This window comes from Rhea pennata, chromosome 26 (genome assembly GCF_028389875.1).
Source record: "Rhea pennata isolate bPtePen1 chromosome 26, bPtePen1.pri, whole genome shotgun sequence".
In the NCBI taxonomy this organism is placed as follows: domain Eukaryota; kingdom Metazoa; phylum Chordata; class Aves; order Rheiformes; family Rheidae; genus Rhea; species Rhea pennata.
The window spans coordinates 261,192-284,564 of record NC_084688.1 but is presented as its reverse complement, the minus strand read 5'-3'; the positions used below and the strand labels follow the sequence as shown (position 1 = coordinate 284,564).

The 23,373-nt window shown below is 35.1% G+C and overlaps 1 protein-coding gene across 1 annotated transcript in view; it reads right to left on the bottom strand.

The window, feature by feature from the left end:
• BRCA1 (BRCA1 DNA repair associated) overlaps positions 1 to 23,373 on the bottom strand; it is a 28,091-nt gene that overhangs the window by 3,201 nt on the left and 1,517 nt on the right. Inside the window, exons 2-17 of the mRNA XM_062595870.1 lie at positions 22,487 to 22,540; positions 22,028 to 22,108; positions 21,428 to 21,516; positions 20,230 to 20,375; positions 19,325 to 19,430; positions 18,315 to 18,360; positions 17,677 to 17,822; positions 13,859 to 17,212; positions 13,122 to 13,207; positions 11,439 to 11,613; positions 7,162 to 7,487; positions 4,777 to 4,864; positions 3,398 to 3,475; positions 2,894 to 2,934; positions 1,764 to 1,847; positions 1,309 to 1,363 (exon numbers count right to left, since the gene is read on the bottom strand). Of these exons, the coding sequence (XP_062451854.1) occupies positions 1,309 to 1,363; positions 1,764 to 1,847; positions 2,894 to 2,934; positions 3,398 to 3,475; positions 4,777 to 4,864; positions 7,162 to 7,487; positions 11,439 to 11,613; positions 13,122 to 13,207; positions 13,859 to 17,212; positions 17,677 to 17,822; positions 18,315 to 18,360; positions 19,325 to 19,430; positions 20,230 to 20,375; positions 21,428 to 21,516; positions 22,028 to 22,108; positions 22,487 to 22,540 (4,955 nt within the window). The remainder of the gene's footprint in view (positions 1 to 1,308; positions 1,364 to 1,763; positions 1,848 to 2,893; positions 2,935 to 3,397; positions 3,476 to 4,776; positions 4,865 to 7,161; positions 7,488 to 11,438; positions 11,614 to 13,121; positions 13,208 to 13,858; positions 17,213 to 17,676; positions 17,823 to 18,314; positions 18,361 to 19,324; positions 19,431 to 20,229; positions 20,376 to 21,427; positions 21,517 to 22,027; positions 22,109 to 22,486; positions 22,541 to 23,373) is intronic.

Sequence of the window (23,373 nt, the reverse complement as noted above, 5' to 3'; positions counted from 1 at the left end):
ACTTTCAAGCTGATACTGTTCCCTAAGCCCTGGTCATCCATGCCTTTGTTCCAAGATATAAACTGTATCATCTAAAATAAATGTAAGCCTTAGTAGAGAATAAGTCATTTAACTTTCTAGCCTGCTGAAGGCATCAATTATGTTGAACTTCTTCAGCAAGGGTAACAATATCATGACAAGATCAAGTTTCAAGTCCCAGATACTTTTGTGAAGTACTTCCCTCACCCTTTAACCAGAGCACAAAAACCTACCTAAACCCAAAACTAAGAGACAAGCCACTAACAATTTATTTCTTCTTAAGGATGTAAGGCATGAAATTAAAATTGGAATCACAGGTTAGAAATACGATTCTCTCTCATTAACAAAAATAGGCAAAGTATTTAATTTCCATCAATTTGTTGAATTGATAGTGAAGAAAGTAAATAAGTCTCTTAAGTAGAAGAGTCATAATTGATCATCACTGCAGCAGGTGAAAGCACTGCATCCTCTGTAGTAATTACTGTAAATGTCAAGAGATGTGGGATAATTCACCCAGCCAAAAATGAAATTATATTGGACAAATCAGACACTATGTTGTACAAAAAAAGAATAAAGCAAAAAAAGGGAAGAGAGGTACAAATCTGTTTAAATTAAATTAAATTCTAGTTTAAGTTTTCAAAACATCTACCTTTTATTCAGTTTACTCCCCCCCCCACCCCCAAAAAAAAGCTATTCTGCTCAGCTTTTCTCTTTTATACAAACTGCTGGTTTTCTTGTATATTTTGCTTTTATATATCTGCTGCTAGAGAAAGAGTATTACTCAGAGGATGTGTCAATTGCTAGAAGGACAATACTTAGGAACCGGTTACTAAGACAGAAAAAACCTTCCAAACACTAGTGTTCAATAGTATCTAAAACAATTATCAGACATGATGGTACTAATGTATTTTTCTTAGTTTCTAGAGAATCAGAGCTTAAAAAACAAGAAAACTGGGAGAGCAATTCTCTGATTTATTTGGGTCCCTGATTTATTATCAGAACTGGCAGAATTTCCCACAAAATTTTAATAAAAGCATCAGTTGTCTTTAGAAAGAAAAGAACAGGTGCACCTGCTGAGGACATCCAAATATGAGAGAATACCATTGCTATTCAAGGGAGATAGAACTGGATAAAGCTGTACCTCATGGAGGTATTTTGAAAGTTTAGGTGTAAAAGATGTACATGAGTATCTAAGAAAAGGGCAAATGCAAAACTCTGGAGAATGCACACAATTCCCCTCTGAATACTTGTCATGCTGAGAGTTCATTCAGTTCCAGCAAAATGACACACCTGTAGTCATATCAGTGAAAGGCCCATAGCAGCAGATCTCAAAGTCTTTAAAGATCTAAAATACAAAGAATATTTTAACAGAGTACATATGGTATTTTTTCAGGACAACGTTTAACATGCTGGCTCATGGCACCTCTAGGACTGTTTATCAAGCTATCATTGTTGACTCACAAAGCATATCTGAAGCTTTTTGTAACCTACAAAACAAAAGAATCTTGCCACCTCCCAGCCCTGCCCCATGGTGTTCTATACTAATGTTATAAAAAGAGATCATTCACTCTAAGCATAGAGACTCAGTTAAGGATTTTTATCCATGAAAGACGAGCTCTGTCAGCTCTGTATATATGGTGCAGCAGAGGAACTGGAAGAAATTCCAGCAATTCAGCTAGCATTACCTCTAGCAAATCTGAAATAGTTAAGGCAGGGCAGAATTTTCCTCCCTGATACACTCATACCTTTTCTGTCAGAGATTGTCTAGCCCTCTTTGGACCTTGGTGGTTTCTCCCATTGATCACATCTCCTCTAACTTCAAAGTTATCCTGCAACATAATAGAAACAAGCAATTAGAAGTTAGAGATCGACAAGACTGTCCTGATTAGAGTCCTGGATAAGAACATAAAATGTCAGATTTCAGAATCGGAAGTGTTACAGTTAAACGTGCATGGAAAAACAATCAAAAGGCTTTTCAAGAAAAATAATGGAGTGCAGTAACCAGACTCCTGCAGCACTGGTCAATTTTTTGAAGAAATAAGTTATAGTCAATGCAGCAGACTGTCTAAAATAAGTGCCACACTCCAAAATTAAAATTCATTTATAGAGTAAATAAGTTCTAGAGGTTATATACTGATACTTAATTTTTATCAAATGAAACTTTAATTTTCAACATCTACTTTCTTTCACAGCATTCACTTAGCATATAGATTATAAAATTAACAAATACATTGTTGCATTTGATATCTGTCTCAGTCAACTCCTTATTTTCCACTACTTTCTTGAAAGCTCCCTGAAACTTTCATGCAGGCTAATCTATAAGAATATAAAAAGCAGCAGCATATTTTCAGTTTAGCTTGAAGGAAAAAAAAAAGTTTTGGTTTTCATTATAATAGGATCCTCTCCTCAGTGCTTAAAAGCAATTATGGGACTGCTTTGCAAGACAACGCTAGCAGCTATCCCATATTCTAGTATTTCTAGTCAGTTCTGTCACAACTACCCAAGCATAAGTGGACCTTTGATATTTAATACAGTTTTGTTCCAACCTAATTCCTTTAGGCAGACAATACACATTTTCCTTTATGTTGTGATCTGTCAACATTGGTAGGAACAGTTTTTGAAAAATATGTCTATAAGCTGTTCCAAAATTAAAGGGAAACATCTTCAGTAACACTGAATACCTATAGCCCACAGAACTGTGGCTTTTGGTAAAACTAGGATCTCTGTTTTCACAGATGAATTTCTAACCAGCACAAACACCTCCCAGCTGCCATGTATTAAATGCTTAGACAATGTTTGAGACTACTAATAGGTCCATCACTGTAACAACACCGTTTACACATCTGACATTTCACTCTTAAGATAAAAGACCTACCTCATCAAGTATCCTTCCTTCTTTAAAAGACTGAATTACCCCTAAACAAAAAGATGAGAACAGGAAAAGTCATTTTATCCAGCAAAATTGTTCCTCCACTGCCAACAGACTAGCTTCACTGCCATATTAAATGCAAGGTATTTAGTATTAAGAGGAACAATTTATTTAACTGAATATGATGCCTAAAATTACCTTAAAAAAAAAAACAAACTTCCATAAATAATACTAATTTTGCATTAACCAATGCCATGCAGCTCAAACGTTTAGATTAGGAGGGGGAGAAAAACTAAATATAGTTATTTGAAAGCAGAAAGAGTATTCAGAGGAGAAATAAGCTTGATGTTGCTGTTAAAAAATTTAAGTATTTCGATGAAACTGCAAAACATCAGATGTCAGCATATTCAAGATATGAAAAGATAGTGGTGCTTTTTTCTGGAACGAGTGAAGAGTATATTTATGGTAGAAGGGCCTAAATTAGTTTCCTCCAAGAAAAGTTATACTTACACTGATAACTAACTACCCATTTTCTTCCTGCAATACCCAGAAAATACTTCAATGTTCGTTCACACACCAGCTCCGTATCTGCAGAGGAAAAAAGTATATGTAACTCTTTCAGTTTTGCGATTAATGACAAACTGCTCGGATGATTCTCACCTAAACGCGAAAGTCTTTTTGTTAAGTGCAACAGACAAATACTTGAGCCATCTATGGAAAGGCTGAGAAATTCTAGTGCCCTAACATTTCCCACCTGAGTCTGCTAAATGCCATTTGTATGGATATCTCTCCAAAACATACGGACATGGTGTTTATGATAGGCTTCTTGAAGACAAAAATTGAGTCCATTGATTTGGAATGAGAAGATTTTCTGGCTCCCTTTCTACTTTGGTTTTCAAAAGCAAGAGAGGCTCACGTGATAGATCATATCCAAACACGCACCATCGACAAGTGCTTCTATAAGCAAGGTGCAAGCAGAGTATATAGCACATCCACTGTCAGACTTGGCTCAAAATATTAAAAAAAAACAAAACAAAAGCTTTTGTTCAAAAGTTAATGATACATTCAATAATGAGTTTAAACATAACCTGTGCTTAGGCATATCAGCTCAGTAACGTAATGTTACTGAGAAACGTTAGGCTTTTTTGAAGCCTAGTCAGTATAACGTTATTCATTTAGGAATATGCTATGTTTGTCAAATTCAAAACAGTGCTATCATACTTCAGTTTTGATAAAGTTTCTTCAGACTTTTAATAGTAGGATTTATGAGCCCTAAAAAGAACACAAAACAATTTAAGTATTTTAAATATGCAAATAATTGTTTCAGTGAAATTGTAGTGCTGCTTTGTTTCTACGGAAGCATGCCTTCCCTATCAGTAACTATCAGAAGTATGCATACAATTAGGCCTCATTTTTCTCTTCTATTACAAACTATTGTTTCTTCTCAAAATTTAGATTAAAATGGCATTTACAATTCCTGCAACGGGTTAGGAACTAAGGCAGCATTTTATTTTCAGAATGTCTGTATCCTATTTCTTCAGGAACTGTCTTGCTTTCCTTCTGGTTCTTTCTGAACGATTTGATGTTAACTTGCTTTTAGCACCTGAAAACTGTGATCAAACAGCTGGAGAAATAACCATTACTTAATGTTAACTTCAAACCACACAAGGAAGCAAAACACACTCACCCTGATTCTATGAAACAGAATGAGAGATTTATGTTCCCAAGTTTAAACAAAAAAATCCTGATAAAAAGAAAAACAATGAATGTCTTCTTGTAATCAAACTGTTTAAACTAGCTTGCTGAATTGTCTACTTGTTGGTTAGCCCAGAGTTAATATTTTATATCATCTATAAATATGGGGTTTGTTCACATATTTTCCAACAAACCTGTTTTCATTATGATATGGGTTGTTCCTTCGGTAACTTGATTAGATAAAGTGCTCTGAGTTTTTCTGGCAAACTTCTGGACCACCAACTGAAAAATAGTTAAAAAAAATTAATAACTAGTAAAACAGATTTGAAAAAACGTTCAGTTTATGATAGTAAAACATAAGGCAGTTATGTTAAAATAATGGTCTTATTTGTGGCTGGCACACAGAGCCCACATTTCTTTTACAGATACAGTAAAATCACTAATTTTGACAGCCTTCAACAGGATAATGTAAAGAAGAGCTCTCATTAGCCAATAGTTTAGGAACCAAAGTAGTCATAGCCTCCTGGAAATGTGTCTTAGAAACAGGTTCAAGCTACTGATGGTCACAGAACAGGAAAACATGAAAGATCAGTAGTACAACTGTCTACATGAAGCTAACACACTTGTAACTGATAACTGAATGGTCTTTTCTCAGCAACAAATAAAATTAACAGTCAGACAGCATTTGCATAATACAGAAGGCATTAACCATGCACCTGATTGGTCCAGCACCATTTACCAAACAATATCAAGTGATTACAACTTCCTTAGTGGAAGCCATGTGGGGCCAACAAATAAAACTTGTACTAAAAAGTTTCTACAATACAGAACATACTATAAACAAACTGTTTTATTCTCATGTTGCTTTATGCACAAGGCCACGTGATTCAAGAAAGACTAAGCTATAATGACTAATACACTACCCCTACTAGCATTGTTAGAAATTCAGAATTACTGAAATCCTCACTGTGCTGCAGCATTTGAGTAAAGCAGCAACAACTGAGATCAGCCTAATACAAGTTTCAGAGTTAATTACATACAATATATTTCTCAGCAGCTTTCGTAATAATTTGTTTTAACACATTTTAATACACAAAAAGGTTTTCAAAGTTATTTCCTGCATGCCATTAGTACAGCTTAAAGCTAGCACACACAGCTAAATATTTATTTTTGATAAGAATGTTTCCGAACAGCCAAGCAATGAAACACTGAATAAAAAAGTTTCTATAGAGCTGAATTTTTAGTAGTCATTAGTAATGATGTTATTCCTTGATAGAAGATGGGTGACAAAAATGAAAGCTGCAGGAAGGCATATTTCCACATTCTGATGCACAATAATGGCCATCAGACCGCAAATCACTGAATATTGTATGCAAGCAACTGAGGAGAGTGCCGAACAATCAATCCCTTGTTGATTACATTCTTAAGGCAAGTAAACTCCAGAGAAAAAGACTGTAATGCCTAGCATTCCAAGTAATAGTATCACTGGCTTTTTGCAGCTATGGCGTAAACAGCTGTAATGTGTGATTTTACCCAAGAGAGAGTTCATTCCAAAAGTCAGCTGGATGATCTACTACAAATTTAAGCAGCACCGTTTTACACCATTTGTTCTGAATAGAGTACCAAATATGAAGTAATTAAAAGAGCATGATATTATGAAGGTGATATCTAAAGTTCTTTTGACCTGCATATGCATCTCACTTTAGACTGAGAAGTGCAGGCCTTACAGTATTCATTCACCATGACAGAAAATACATCACCAAAAGCAACTAACTGTTAGACTGCAGTTTGTTTCTCAAATTGCATTTACCAAGTCATTTCAGTCAGCACTATCCAAAGCTAGATAGGTAACAGAACGGCTTAACTGGCTGCCTGGTGAGAATAACAAATCCATTTAATTACCCATAGCTGATTTCTACTAGGAAGCTGTCATAACATAAAATCATCATACTTCAGCAGACTCTGTGAGAAAACATGCATCTTTATTCAGGATGACATGTGAATGCACACTTAAAGGTCATCAGATGCTGAAGCCCACAGTCAACAAGACCTCCTTATGCATGTTCTTGTTCAGGAAAACATTTAAGTTATTAACACAAATATTTGCAGGTGTTTGGAGTGTTCTGAATGGAGAGGACCTGGACTGGAAAAAGGATGTGGCGAAGTCAAAGTAGAATTATTCACTCTTCCGTACCTTTCTGGTATATTTGCATTGTATGGATGTCTGTTACTTTCAACAATTCAGAAATAATAAATCTATTCAAAAATTAGAAAAAACAAAGTTTTATTCCTAAGCACGGGGACCTTCTTTCTAGAACGTGATTTTTCCCCTAATCACTACGCAGCCATTTAAAAATTCAAACTTTATTAAGCTTAATAGTACCATTTATAGACAGTTTTGTTCATATTTCAGGAATGAAAAATGTCTAACTTGAGTTGCTGTATTACTGATCTATAATTCCTGTAACATTAACTTCTACTTAGATCTCCCTATGCTGAGACTAAATATTTCTTCAGGACTAAGGTAGTCATCAGGCATGACTAACATGGGATTTCTAAAAATTCTAAAATATACTTACATGTTCACTTTGATTCAGACCTGATGCCACAATTGACATTTCTCTCCTGTTAGTCACAGCGGGACTAGTAGCACTTTCTTTCACAGATGTATCGTGCAGAACAGATGTAGGAAAACACACACTTCTCTCCCATTTACATCTTTGATTACAGCTTCTATTAGCATTTTGAGCTACAGCAGAACTATTTTTTGTTTCTGCAGTTTGAGGGTGGAAAAGCTTTATAGAGGAGGAAGAGCTGTCTGGACTCCTGCTCATATTTCCGCAGAGATTTGATAAGACAGATGCACTGTTTCGCTTGGTCCCAGATTTCCCATCAGCTGCATTTTCTGAAGGAAGAGAGAAATCATTCCTTGAAACAGTTTCATGCTACTTGTAGTCATTTTGGAAGGCTGTTCCAAAATATGTTGCAGTTATTTCTTCTGCTTATTTGCTTACAGCTTCACTTTTGCCTCTATCATTATTTTTTCCTGATCTATAGCTGAGATACTAGAATGCTGAAAATACTGTCTAACCTCATCCTGTTGGCAGCCACACATTTAAACAGCTAGGTGATCAAACAAGAACAAACTAAAAGTAGTATCTTTTTAAATTGATGATGAATATATAAATTTACAAAAAAAAAGTTTTATTTTGCTCGTATGTAAAACATATCAACAACACTGGGAAAAAGGAAAAAAACAAAATTTGTATAAAATCCCTCTTAAATGTTACCTAGTTCAAGCTGACACTGACTATACTCTTTCACTGCTTCTGGCAGGGTTTTTTCCTCTTTAGAAGTAGCTTTGTTCTTCAAAACACTGTCACACTGAAGGCTTTTCTCGAGATCTGGTCTCTTTAACAAACATGATTTAGGAGAGGGAAGCAATAGTTCTGGAGACCTTGAGAGAGAGAAGTTAGAATATTTTTTTTTTTTTAACTATGTACTCTTGTATGTTTACACAGTAACAGCTAAATTAATGCAACTTCTAAAAACCTGAAATTTGTTTCAAAATTTTTTTTCTAATACAAGTCCATAAAAAAAAAAAAAAAAAAAAAAAAAAAGCATTTACCCTTCTTCTAGCTCTTTGATTTCACTCTTGGAAGAATCACTTGTCTTAAGATGAAAATCATCAGGTAAAAATCCCTTTGAACTGCTGCATTTGTGATCTGCAAAATTTACTTCTGAGGTTGACTCTATCCCTTTAACAAAGAAGAGCAAACAAAATAAAGACAATTGTTTTCAACTGTTTTTTCAGATGGGAATTCAAGATTCAAGGATTATAGTCCCTATTATTAAAATTATATTAATGACTTTTACAGTAGTCAGAAATGTCTTCAAAACTATAAAAATCAAATGTCCTCTAATCAAAATCTAAGCAAAATACTATGGTATTTGAAACATGGCTGAGAACTACATTTTATTTCACCTATTAAATCATTACAAAACCAAGATGTCAGGTGATACTAGTTGGAAAAGAGTAGGGTATCAAATAGGCTGAAGGCAAAATTATACTATTTAGTGCAGTTTATGAATCTACCCAACACACTGCCATCTATTAAATATTTGCCTTTCTACTGCTTTTGAACAGAAAGGTGGAAGATGCTTGTAGTTTTTAAACAAATCAGTAATTGTAATCCCTTAAGCTTTTACAAGTCTGATATACATATTCTAGCATAACAATATTAAAACAATTAAATTAGGCTGAAAATTACTTAACAAGCACTGCTCTGAAAGAAACTAAGCATTGATTTGCTGTCTTAATCCTCAAAAATTCTATTTATAGTAGGAAATTGTTATGAATTTGGTTTTTGGTATTTAGAAATGACACAGATATTTCAATTTGCTCTGTGAACTAACCGGATGTTCCCAAACTGCAGTAAGGTTCAATGGCACGCAATTCAACAACCCTAATTAACTAAACCCAGATTATAACCAGTTTCTTGGTATTAAATATACTATTGAAGTTCTCTTTTGGATATCTTAACTTCTGAAGATAGAAGGATGAAAACACACTGCAACTGTTAAGTCAGTAATGCAAAATCAGAAGATGATCACACAGAATTTCTTGCACAGTAAATGACCTTACTTCCTATTAGGAGCCCAAACATAAAAGCAGCAGCCAGGGTAGGAAGGATGCCTTTACTTTAGGTTTCTGAAATAACTGAAGAAACTATTATGCAACTTTGAAGGGCTCAGCTGCTTCAGCTTTTTTTTGGCTCCACCTTCTCCAAAAACAAGTTTCTTTATGCAGATTTCACTGTTCCCCAGACAGGCAGTTAACACCTTACTATATACAGCAGCAAACCAGTGCTTTCTAAGATGTGGTTAGCGCTAGGCCTCTATCCTTACTCTGTCATCTCTCCTGTCTTGTAAGCTCATCCAACCTTTCTCTAGCATTGTGGCAATGAAGTCACAAGTTCATAAAAATAAATGTAAAAGAACATATATGGAAGCTTTCAGAACATCACGCAAGACTTAAGTCACTGTAAGAGTGTAGATGCTTACTAACACAATTAGTAAATCTGAATGCGCAAAATAAGCTGATTTCTTTTTTTTTTTTTTTTTAGTTTAGTAGCTAAGGAGGAGTTGGTTATAGCTGTAAGAAAAAAAAAACACAAGAGAAATGCTATTAGTTAGCAGGAGCCCCTTTTAACTACACAAACAGAATCCTTATTAAAAAAAAGTCTACAGATGAGGTCGACCTTATCCAGTGACAAAAAACCATTAAGAATCAAGCCACACAAATTCTAAAATGAAGCTTTAAGCCTCAGTGTATAAGGAACTACATGGTAACAAAGTAACAATTAGCTGGAATTTTAAATAAAAATCTTTGTACTGAACAGGAATGGCATACTGCTGCATTCTGCAAAAGGACTTGAGTCTTCACTGTCTAGGAAATGATCTAATCTGATATATAGAAAAAACACACTGATGGAAGCATGTTTTAAACCACTACCATGGCAACAGAGCCTACTGTTTTTCATGCACAAGCTTCTCAGTGACAACAAAAACTAACTTATTAACATACAAACAGCAGAGCCATTTGTATAGCTGCACCATATCAGCTAACAAACAATTTCATTTTTTATTTTTATTTTTTTTATTTTTTAAGGCTGGGGTTAAGTCTGAAGGTCTCATATATCACACTGTACACCACCATCTACCAGGAGACCAACAGAAAAATACAAGTTGTTTTGAGATATTTGACTAACCCACACTGCAGTGATGCAAACTCTTAATTCAGATAGAAAGGACTTCACAGTTAAAACCATACACTGTAAAGGCATGATAAGACACAAAATGGTTTGAATTCCAGGATGTTCAGTTATTCTAGTTGCCTTCAACAAACAAGATAACAGACTGAAACAAGATCCTAAAAATAGAAATATATTTTTTAACAGAAAGGCAGATAGTAAAGCACTGGTGCAATCAAAAAGTTCAATAAGCGTAACATCTTTAGACATCTTTACATCAGTACCAGCTGACTTTCTAGAACACTGATCCTAATACAGCAGTGAACTTCTAGACTTAGTGCCAGCTTTGTTCAAAGAACACTCTATGCTTCGTCATGTACACATTGACAAACTAGTAATCTCAGTATTTCTTTCTCATCTTATCAAACAAAAACCTTAAATAAAGCCCTCTTACCACTGCTTACACAGCAGGCAGCAACTCATCCTATCCTCAGTATGCAATTAGCCTTTGGTGATTACTGAAGTGTTCTTCGGCTTTTGTATACTGCCTTACGCACTTTCCAGTCAGCAACTTTGTGCTCATGTCCCATTCAGTGGATTTATGCCCCAGAAAAATTTTCTCTTCTCCACCTGTCAGCAACCTGACCTGTATTTATTACTTTTGACAACCAACACATACCTGAACTCATTTCTGTCTGTTCTTTGATACACTAAAGGACAGTTTCTACTACAGCAATAGGAGGTCATGTCCTTTTAGGAGTTCAGCCACTCTCCCAGCCCCTTACCCATTCCAGTGAAAGAAAACAAAGTCGAACTGGACTTGACAGAATAGCAATATGGATTAGTACTGCTAAACCACAAGGCCCACACAAACCACTTAAACTACGTAATCTTCAACAATTCTGGAACAGGGAAGTTTAGGCCACGTAGTCTGTAGTCAGAATTAAGAAGTTTGCCTCACTGAATGGCTGAACGTAGGTAAAATTCTACTAATATATTACTTTAAAACAACACTGTAATTTGTGGTAAAAGAAAAGTGGGACTAGGAATAGTCACACAGTTTTTAAGTTATAAAGTTAGAAAAGGTTTTCATTGCTATTTACCTCTTAGTTGTTTCAACTGTTCTATTCTGAGTACTCCTTCACTACTAGAATGTGGCAGTTCCTTACATATGGATAAAAATTCAGAGTCTTGACTTTCATGCTGCTTTAGCACTGCTTCAAGTACAGCCATTTCTTGCTGAAGTTTTTTTAGGTTGTTGTGCATAGCATTCTTCTGCTGCAAAAGATACAAAAATGTCAACATTAGCTAACTCATTTTTGAGCTTTAGAATTATTTTCTGTAACAAATAACTGAAAATTACATACAGCAAACTAATTTTGAATTAATTCTTTAACAAGCGTTTAAGAGGTCATTTTTACTGTAATGAAGACATGATATATCAAAAAGAAATGCACAGTTGTTTTGCTGTTCAAGTTATTTCAGTATAGAAGGTTTACCATAGTTAATCGATTACTGTCAAGGGAAAGGAAGGAGGCAGGAGGGAACGAACTTTGTCAAAAATTTCTTTCAAAATCACTTTGCTCCAATTGCATTATCCAGTTAACAAAAAAAATGAAGAATGATCAAATATTATGCTCCTGCACTTTCCATGATTACTGAAAGTCCTGAAGACCATTTAAATAGAATAAAGTATTTCATCCTACTCTCCTTAACTTCCTCTTTGATCTCTGAGAACTACAGTACTCTACTAAAAAACATGCCCTATACCTCCTCATAAAAGCTTGGGATTTCAAAGCATCCTTTTAAAAACCTAAGATGTTCACTATACTGAATAAAGTGGTTTCTACAGCACTGAAAACTACATTTCTAGCTCCAGCACTGACACCATGTGGAACTTTCTTGTCACTGAATCAATGCAAAAAACAAAACAACCCACCAAACAGAAAAAAAATCCATACTGACATTATTCCATTCAGCCCAGACAAATCCTAGAATTATCAAAGAAGCTACTTTAGGAAGCAATGCTCTGTGAGTTGACCACATTCTGCACTAATGCAGTACAGAACAATCACCAGAAAGGAGGAAGATGTAGTTCAGTCTTCTCTGAAATGCATAAAACCTGATCAGAATATAAACTATGAAGCTAGAGATTTAGGATAAGACCTACCTGTACATTCCAGAAGACTAAAAATCAATCAGCTAATACATTAAAGTCGGGCCACTGAACAGCCATCAGAAAATTAGTACTGTAGATGAGATACTGTGCTAGACAGACCTTCCAACGGACATCGCTTGCTGGGTCTTATATCTATAATATTCTAATACAGAATAGTTTGATTTAGTCACTTAGAAGACAAGACTTCTTGCTTCTAAACATAATAAGGTTGGAAATCCAGTCCTTATCACAAATAGTTATAAATTCTCATCAATTAAGCCTATAAATATAAGAAGCATAGGTTTCCAGCATCAGTGAAGTGTGGTGATTATTTATTAATAAACAAGCCCCACAATTAAACATCATAATCAAAACCATAGAACAAGTTATGGCCATCAGAATATGATGCTAGCATAGAAGACAAAGTTGGACAAATAACACAGAAGCACGTTTACAGTTCTTGATACCCTAATACCTAGCTACAGAAGGAATGACGCTGAAAGCAGTTTCCCACTATGTTGACTTCACAGCTTTTGTGTACTTGCCTATATCCTAGAATCCAAACTGGCAAATCATACCGAAAAAGTACATTAAGTACTTTTAGAATTTAGTGCATGAACTTACTTACTTGTGTAGAAAGGATTTCAGCCTGAGAGAATGGTCCAGATGAATCCTCTGCATGACTTGTTTCACTGTCATAGCCAGGTGCTTCACCTTGAAATAAACATAAGAAAATCTGAAAGTTAAAGAAAGAAAACAATACCAACAATTTCTCTTACCACACAGCTCATTTAGCCAACTGTTAGCTATAAAAATAAATTTTCAGAAGTTTCAATAACACTTAAGTTAGAAGCACATATCTACTTCAAGTGAGCATTTTAAAGAATACCATATCACATACAGCGAAATAAATGGAACTCAAGTGTTTCAAAAGTGATGAAATGAGAGTCTGAAGAATTTCAGAGTCATAAGTTTGAAATAAGTACTACAGAATTCTACAACCAAAGATACCTCAAAAACATATAATCTGAGAAAACAGCTTAAGTGGGCTCTATGGAGCTTTGCTGATAGACCCAAATATGACATTGCAATAACAAAGCCAGCCTTTCTCTCAAAAATTAACTTCCATCAGATAGACTCAACCTGACCTCTGGTACCCCATTTATTCATTTTTGGTCCCAACAAAGAAAACTAGGGAAACTTAACTTGTAGGAAATAAACCACTGAGAGGTTTTGTTTAGAAACTAATACTATAGCAAGTACCATTTAAAAGCAGAACAAAGTTCCCATGTAAGTACCAAAAGTTTACGTGCAATGACAATACATACATAGCAGCAGAGATGAAAAAAAAAACTTGTTTTGTACCTAGGTTTGCTCCCATGTTTGGGTCTTCTTGGTATTCATCTTTCAAGATAGTTTTTCTTTTCTTCAGCCCTCCATTACAACTTTGAAAAGCTTCTTTACTGTCATTTTGATTGCTCTTTTGTTTGGATGCAAGAACTAGTGTTAAAGGTTTTTTCAATTCTTGTGCTCCATCAGCTGACTCTTCTGACATATTGGACTGTGAAGAAAATAAGTTAACAGAACATTCTGACTCCTGGCTTGGAGAAACACACCCAGTACTTAGGGTATTTTCAGGTGTTTTTTGCATACTACAGTCATTACGACTTCCACTGCGAGGCAATGTGCTGGGATTTATTGAAGACCCTACCAACGATGTCACCTGTTTATTGAATTGCAAAGGCGTGCTTGCTGATTTGCCAAATATTAATGTCTGAAAACATGGTAAATTTTCATCCTCACTAGATTCTTCCTCTGAAGATTGCAGCTTCCGCACTCTTCTTCGAGATCTCTGAACACCTTGAGATATAGGTGTAGAATTAACACTTCTACCACCCAGTTCTTTTACCAGGGCACTGCCACTTCTTTTAATGAACACAGCAGATCTGTCTTTCCCATCAGTTTCACAAAAGCTGGTGTTCTCTTCAATATCATCATCAGAGCGTAGTAAGCCACTGGGGGTTTCAGACAGGCCTGAAGAAGGAGAACTACCTTTAAGAGGCTGTTCTAGAACCTCTGAAATTAAACACTTGGGCATCCCCGTGTTGGCAGTTTGGGTTGCTTGTTCTTCATTACTCTTTGCTTGTTTTCCTTCTCTCTTGCTATCTTTCTTTTCTCTGCCTTTGCAGTCAAATCCAGCAGGACTTTGTTGACAAACTGTAAGACAAACTATTGATGGGGGCTGAAAATGCAGTATTTCTCCTTTGCCTTCATCAACTTCAGCCTTTTCTGCTTGATTACTTTCTAAACTGATGCCTATTTCATTAACTGTGTTTATTCTTTGGAAAATATGCTCTTCTATATTACTCTGATCACTTTGGGTCCTACTACTTTCAAATGGATTCTGACTTGGCTCACTTTCTATCACTGTGTCAGCTGACAATGTCTTATTATTTGCCTGCTCTCTTTTTTGCTGTTTTTTTTTATTCTCAACTCTAGTAGCACCTATTCTTATTGGTGACATTAGATTCTCTTGATCTGCAACCTGTGAAGTGTTTTCTCGATGTTCCCCAGTGTACATATGTTCAGTGTTACTGAAAAAGGAAGACACAGGACTAACACAAACAGATTTATAGGGCTTAAGTTTTTCTTTCTCACAAATCCTATTCAAGTTTTGAGAAGTTGTTTTCTCTACTTGCAAGTTTTCAGCTTTTAAATATTTGCTATACTTATTTTCTACCTGATCAGCACATGATATCTTTAAAGTTTCAGAAGCAGCATCTCCTACACATGCCTTCATGGGACTTGGGTAAAGGGTAAATGACAGTCGTTTTGAATGCTTAAATATATTTCGCAGATACTGTGTGTCTAATTCACTATCTTCAGCTTCCTTGGTCAGTTCCAAAAGATTTTTAGCCATTGGTGATTTTTCATTTCTAAAGTCCTCTGGAACATTATCGGTATACTGTCTGTTGTCCTGGGGAAAAGCAGTATATGCTGCAGTTGTCTTCTCTTTGGTCACCTGGGAAGCAGTTTGCTCAACATTCACTGAAGGAGGCTGAAGAAGGAAAGGGTTACCTAGCATTTCACCTTCTTGAGAGTCTGTATCAGGTACAACAGAACCAAAATTTGAATGCTGACTTGAACATGTAGGATTGAAGAGACTTTTTCCAGTGTCTGTCGTATCAGATGAATTCTTTAAGCTAATCTGTATTTCATCAGCATCCAGTTCAGCACTCTTCAGATTAGTGGCTGGGCTGTAACTCAGTATATCCTGCTGCTCACTCATGTCTTTGCAGTCAGAAGAATGAACCAACACATTCCTTTGCACACCAGAGAAAGGTCCTCCACTTCTACCATCACACTTTCCTGCTTCCTCAGTTAGTATCCTTTTTCCTGTTTCTTTTGTCATTTCTTCAGCAAGTAACTGAAACCTCCTGCTGCGCCTGATTTGTCCGTGCTCAGAATCAACTTTTCTTGGCTCTTTACTGCTTGGATAGCTATCAATCAGCTCAGCTGGATCAGGGGAGCCTGAATTTCTACCAACAACTAACTTTAGAGCATGCATAGTTCTACTTGAATGTTTGCATTTTTTTGCTAAACAACTTGGTTTATTATTACTCTCTTGATCACAGTTATTTGGTTCTAGCACTCCATTGGATTCACCAGTCACTTCTTCAGTAGCGTTTTTCCATATGGATTCTCCCTTTCCAACTTCTGCTAGCGTATTATCCTTTTTCTCAGTCACAGAAGTCTCATTAACAGCAGAAAATTCATCGTGTTCTTCCTTTTCAGCCTCTCCAAGGCACCAGTTAACACTTTGAGGGCACTCATCTGCCTCCTCCATATCTTTCTTGATGAAGTCCTCAGGTTGCTGAACACAGGCAGTCTTCCTTTTTCGTTTTAGTTTGTCTATTCTAGAATTATTCAAGCGTTTTTCATCAGCAGCCACAGCTTCATTTTTTGCAGTAGGTAAAGTCTCTCTCAAGATAACAGGGTGGGTTGACTTCCTCTCTCTCTTGTATGTTTTTCCAAATATCTTGTCTTTGATGCTATCTGCTGTTGTTTTTGATAATGTCTTCTTTTTCTCAATGACCGTAATTTCCATGCAATTTACCATAAGGTTAGTCTTCTCTGAAACACAGGAATTTTTATCAGATAAACGTGCATCTCCTTCAGCTGAAGTATCAGTTGCTTCAGCAGGATCATCCTGAGAAGAATTGGAAGAGAGAATCTCATTGCTTTTTGAGAACCATTCATTGACTTTCTGAATGCTTCGCTTCAGTCTCTTCCTAGAAACCTGATTCAGGGTATCACTGTGAAGTGTCTCTGGCTTCTCTAGAGGAGGTGGTTCTTCAGGAAGAGAATCATTTTCAGGTTCACACATTTCCACATCCTCCACATATTGCACAATATCCATTTCCTTGCTTTTATCCAACTTGCTCTTTGAGCTATCTTCCAAGTCAGACTCTTTGCTTTTACTGTTGTACTGAGTTTGTTTTGCATCCATTTCTGTGCTTTTAAAGATAGATATGTCCCCTTTCCCCAAGGGGCTGGCATTACCCACTCTGTCACACTGCTCTGCAAGTAAATCTGCAGCAAGAACATTTAAAGGAGAACTCTGGCATTCAGTCAGATTCACTTGGCCAGGTTTGGCATGTTCAGTGATGTTCCGAGTGCTTTTCTTGCTAAAACCTTCCTTTATGGAAACACTTTCACCTAAAGATGCAAAAGTATCATAAATTATTAAGCCCTACTTTAATATACATAAGAATAATGACAAGCTTAACAGCTTCTGTTTTGTTTTAAAGATCTGTTCTTGTTATTGTTCCCCCAGCCCCAAAGCAAAGAATATTACAATGAACGCAATTCTCCTTCTAGAGAAAGAAAGAAAGACCAAATTACATATGGCAAGTGTTCATCCAAGTAAGTAGGATAGAATTAGTTTTGGACTTAATCAAGTTAACTTTTTCCACTCAGCTTCTGTGCACAAAATGCCCACATTTAAATGTATAGGCCTATGTATGTACAGGCGTAGTCTTGTATTACAGTATCACGAGCTGTAGGCATCAATAAAGCTACCAGATACGGGACTGCAAAATAATGTGAAATCAAGATACTAGCTAAAGATTTTTCCTTCAAGGTTTCCTCTTGATCATTTTGTTTGGGAATAATGGACACACCTATGACATTTGGTAGAACTACTTCTTTGGCATGCAGCTTGACGGGCTTTATTTTGCAAGAATATTCATTCCCCTTCTCAGAACTCTTAAGTTCTTCTAGCTTTTCTTGAGATGAAAGTTGAAGGACTTCTTTGTCTCCTAACCTGCTGGGAAGGATTGTGAAGAAAGATCTAACTGCATTACAAGGCCAACCACAATTTGACATAATAGGAGATAATACTCAATTTTCCCTCTTTGCTCTTGGAAATAGGTTTCAGAAAAAAAAGATTGCTGAGTAAAGACAATCATGCAAAACTGACACTTGCCACACCAGCCTCCCTCAGAATTTCAGATCATTTCTTTAAACAATCCCCACCCCCTTCCTGAATTTAGTTTTTATTTTCTACAGCAATTTTTTTCCTGTAGAAGCTCTAACATCTATGCAAATGACAAAACATTTAGAAAATAGCTTTAAAGCATATCATGTGACAAACTGAAGGGAGCCAGCTGCCCATTCTACCCTAAAGTACTCAAAGTTAAAAGCCATTTGAGAGCTTGGAGAATTCTATTAGTCCTATGCTAAGAAACTAAAGCATAGGAACCAGAATCCTGAAGTGCTGTCTTTAGAAAATATGAATTGCTTAATCACCCTTACTTACCCAGTATGGCTGGCCTGTTTGAAAAGCTCTTCAGATGAATCAGAACCTAAAAACAAATCAGCTATTACTCTGGTTGGAAAGATTTGAGACAAATGACTTGTCAGATTCAATGTTTATTATCACAGAAGCACGTATGCTCAATTCTTTACAGGTGTAGAGGCTTTTTAAACTTTCATCATGTGAAATCCAGTTCTGTACTTCTGATTAGGCAAAATACCAGTATGGTATTTTAAGATAATTCTATGTATAAGCATCATGTGGCCAGCATAAAATGTTTTGTTTTCCAGACAGAGACATTTTTAATACAGTGACTGGTAACACAGAAAACTAATTAACCTACAGTTTCCTAATTTATACAGAAAACTGTGGTTAGTATTTAGAATTTAGAACTAGCAGTCAGAGAGTGATAGATTGGAAGCTCTGTTTCAGATCCTTTGATTGATCATTGCAGAAGCATGAAGGAAAAGATTAATACTATCTGTAAAAAGGAGCAATACCTTTCTTGAAGGAACAGGGAGATCAAGCTACACATAGCACCTATCCTGTTTCAAGCTGGAGTCCACACAAGATACAGACCACACCAAATGCAGAAAAGACAAGTTAGATAGAGATTAAATATTCTTTTCTCATTCTCCATTAGATCACTTTATTATCTCTGGTTATTAAAGAGTCTCAAGCCCTGGAGAACAAAGCTTAGTATTCTTTAGAAAATGCTGGTTGTCATTAGTTGTAACAGCTATAACTATTTGCTTATGTATAAGCATCTTTTTTTTTTTTTGTGTCTTGTACATTGATGCTTAAATGTTTCCTATTGCAGGGTGTTACATAGTATACTAAACTCTGTAAAACCTTCAGTTTACAGGCTTTGAATTGTCCATGTATTTGTCTTTGTTCCTCATTTTGGGAGTTAAGAAAAATCAGTGTTTATAAACTCTGAACTTCATCACCTTTCATTACTTTGCAAGTATTATAAAAAAGCTCAGCTAGTGTGTAAACATAGAAGCTCTTACCAAACTCTATATATATCCCTGTATCAGAGTTACATTTCTGGTTTCTATTTCTCAAGGGATGTCTTTTGACCTTGGTATCCGTAAATTGTGGATCCACATTAGCTTCCTGCTGACAGAAGAACATAGAGAAATAGTTATTTATATCCACCATATATAACTAATACATAACTAACATATATATATATACATATATTATAGTAATTATAGTATGTTGTATATATGAGAGGATGTGCAAGAGCGCACGTGCAAAAAGGGTCAGGACTTTCTTGGTGGTTCCCAGTGGCAGGATAAGAGGCAATGGGCACAAAACCCCTACCACTACTTAGCTAGAAAGCTGTTAATTTTGCTAATTAAAAAAAAAAAAAGAATAGTTCTTAAACTGCACAGACTCAACAACGGTAATCAAGTAGAAAAAACAATTTCATTGGAAGAGCAAATCACAGATAAAAAAAACAGTTTCTTATTTCTGCATTTTATTTTCAAGCTTTTGAAAGGATGTTATAATTTCTGAGAACTTCATTTTTAATAGTTTCTTTTTTAAAAAACAGAAAATACATACATACATGTTCCCTTGTTATTAGTTATTTGACTACCTCATTAAACAAATAGTAAAGAAAAAGCTTTCAACCCTCATTTCAGTAAAAAGATATCATCTTCTCTCTCTCTTGAATTTAAAAAGAAAAAAAGAGAGAAAAGTCATTTCACGTGAACAAGTTTAAAATAGGTTTCCAAAAGGAGGACAAGATATTCAGATGTCCCTGTCTAGGAATAATACTCAAGTCAAATAGGGATCTGAAAAGAAGCCAGAAGAGTCTATTTCATTAATTTACTTATATCTATTTATACACATTTCAAATAAATCACTAAATAATACACAAAAACAAATTGGGTAAAAGAAAAATTACCAAGGTACAGTTTTCTTGTCCATTTTCTTTAGCTCTTTTTTTCCTGTTTCTGAAACCCCTACTTTGGATGATAGAACTTTCTTTACACAGGGCTTCAGCAGCATTGGCTTCTATGGATGTGTTAGAAAAGTGATGACTGTTTAGAACTGAAAAATGGTAATAGAAAAAAAAGAAACCACAGAAGTATTTTCTTTCACTGAGCATGACAACAAGTATTACATATAAAAGGTATTTTATGAATAAAACTTATTTAACTAGTGCACATACAGCTAAAATAGCATCATAGAAATCCTGAAAAACACTTAGGTAAGTTTTATATATATGTGTATATATATATATATATATATATATACACACACATAATGTATAAAATCATAAATATTGCTTATACTGCCAAGATTATTATTATTACACTAATGAAATAGTAAAGACTCATTTTTTTTTCAGAAATTATTTACAAGTTGCCTTGAAGTATTAAGTAAAAGCCTGATCTTGCTAACTGACTTTCTCAATTAATTTTGGTTATATAGATAATTTGGCAGGAATAGGATCTAACACTAACGGTTTTAGAATGACTGAACAAGTTTGGAAACTCTTTTCAAATGTTTTCAAATGTTTTTCCAAAAACCTTCAAAAAATTAAAGAAAGTCTAGTTCTTACAAGGCAATATCCTCCTTGTTATGAAAAACAAGCTTTTTCCCCAAAATATAAAAAAAGTATGTCTCCGATGTTCCAATACTTTATACAAAGCACTGAATACTACAAATGATATGCATTCTAAAAGAATATACTTGAATGACACAAATTAACACATTCTATTACAATACTTTCTAATTCAGACTTTCTAGACTCTTTAGAAATTAAAGCTGCAAGACTGGGTGTAGTTACAAATCAAGAGCAGATCTTTGCCACACAATTATGGATTATCTGCTACACATTCAGGCATATTTCAGACATTGAAAGTAAGATCAGAGGCTGCAGTCATCAAATGCACAGAAAAAACACTTAAGAAAGCTCAAGATACTATTTGTAGGAAAACTTAGGGAACTTAAGCTTCTAAATCCAAGAAAATACTTCAGCTATTTTCTCTCATATGGTGTTCTGCATAACAAGTAACACACCAGGCAAATAATTATGCCAAATTAACAAATGCCAAAATCTTATTTCAAAAAGGAGCCAACATTCAAATAATACTCACACTTGACTCCTGTGTCAAGCTCAAAAGCATGGATAGTTTCCAACAATCCTTCAATTAGTTGCTTAAATCTGGAATTTTCCTGAAGACTTCTGAAATAAAAAAATCACCATATAAGAAGTTTCTAAGACAGATCTATGGTTAAGCTACTAATAGTTCTCCTAGAATTTAGACTAAACCAGAAAAAAAATTAATATAACTGCAAAGGAGTAGATGAGACGATACCAAATTGTTGCCAAGGAATATCAATACAACTCCCTCCCAAAAGCCATTACTACTAGAATTAAAACATTATCAGCACAAAATGAAATTTTCATTTTTTTCCCTCATGTAGCTTTAGCACAGATTAACTCATTGTAGTGATTGAACAACAACAATACAGTCTATACTTGACAGCACAAACATCTGTCTGTGATTCTTGAAAAGATTTTAATAATTAGGTAAGACACTAAAGGGTTTTAAACATTTAAACATGTAAACATTTTGTTTGATAATCACCCTTGTTTTAGTTTCCAGTTAAGACAGTTTCAAGACAATAAATCATCTTTTCCTTAGACATCACACAGATTCTCATCCCAAAGTCCACTTCCAAAGATACATTACCTTTTAGTAACTTCAGTCTTGCACAGAGGACACTGTATCGCATCTTTTTTCTTTTTGCTGAGGAGTTTAAACATACAGAACCTAGGAAGAAAGAATTATCATAAGAAAATAAAATCCTTCCATATAAGTTACTAAAAGCTGTGCATGTCTGTGCACCACTTAGTATAAATTATCATCATCAAATTGAATGCTTGTATTCTTGTTTTGGAGTTGGGATGAATTTATCAATTCCCTTCTAACACATCTGTGATCCTACAGCAATTTTTATTCAGAATGGATTTTCCCCCTTCAAAGGGCTAGACATTAATTTATTATATTTTTTATTTTTTTACTGCTAATGAAGTATACTGTGTTTTGATAAACAAAAAGCAAAGCATACGTAGAGAATAAAACAAAAAGCAAAGCATACATAAAGAATAAAACAAATTAAGAATTGCAGTTTTAAGTTTGCAAACCTACCTGCAGAACGTGTGATCACATTTTGTGGAAACTGGCTCTTTTATCACATCCAAGCTACAAAAAAAAAAAAAAAAAAAAAAAAAAAAAAAAAAAAAAAAAAAAAAAGAGAGAGAGAAAAGGAAAACAAGAAAACGGAAGTTATGTTTAAAAGCAACAGCAACAAAATAATATTCAGAAATAGAGTCACTTTGTTGAGTGTGGGGAGAAAAAGCAAGGTAGAAAACAGAACATGTCTGACAATTTTGGCTTGAGAACCAGGCATAGTAACAGATATTGTCATTATAGGATATATTCGCAACCAATAGTTCTCTTCAGCCTTTTCTTCCTCTGGCACCCCCCCCCAAAAAAAATAAACAAACAAAAAAAAACTCCCAAACCCTGAAACACCCTCCCACCCCCCCCCCAAAAAAAAACAACAACAAAAAAACCCACCCTCCCCAAAAACAAACAAAACTGTGTTTTCTGGAGGTGCCAGTTCAGCAAGAGAGGGGGCTGGCTGTTGGAAGCCCTTACATGCTAGGCTTCCTTTTGAATACCTCTCCTGGCAACAGCAAAAGGCAGCATAGTCCAGGGTGGGAGGTTCAGGATCCCACTAGCCTTTTTGCTATACATCTATAAACCATGTGTGTAGATATGTTGACACATAGTGCGTATTTAGGTTATTCTTTCTTTTTCTGTTTTTATATTCTAAAGCCATTCCTGTCTAGTACAGGGTGAAAATCAACATTTAACTTGACATGAAGTCTCTGTGAAAAGCTCTGAACTCACTTGCTCAACTCATCTTAAAGTATACCTTACCTTGAACGCATACTAAAAAAAAAAAAAAAAAAAAAAAAAAAAAAAAAAATCTTTTTCAAAAATACTGCTCTATGTAGCACTCTGCTACA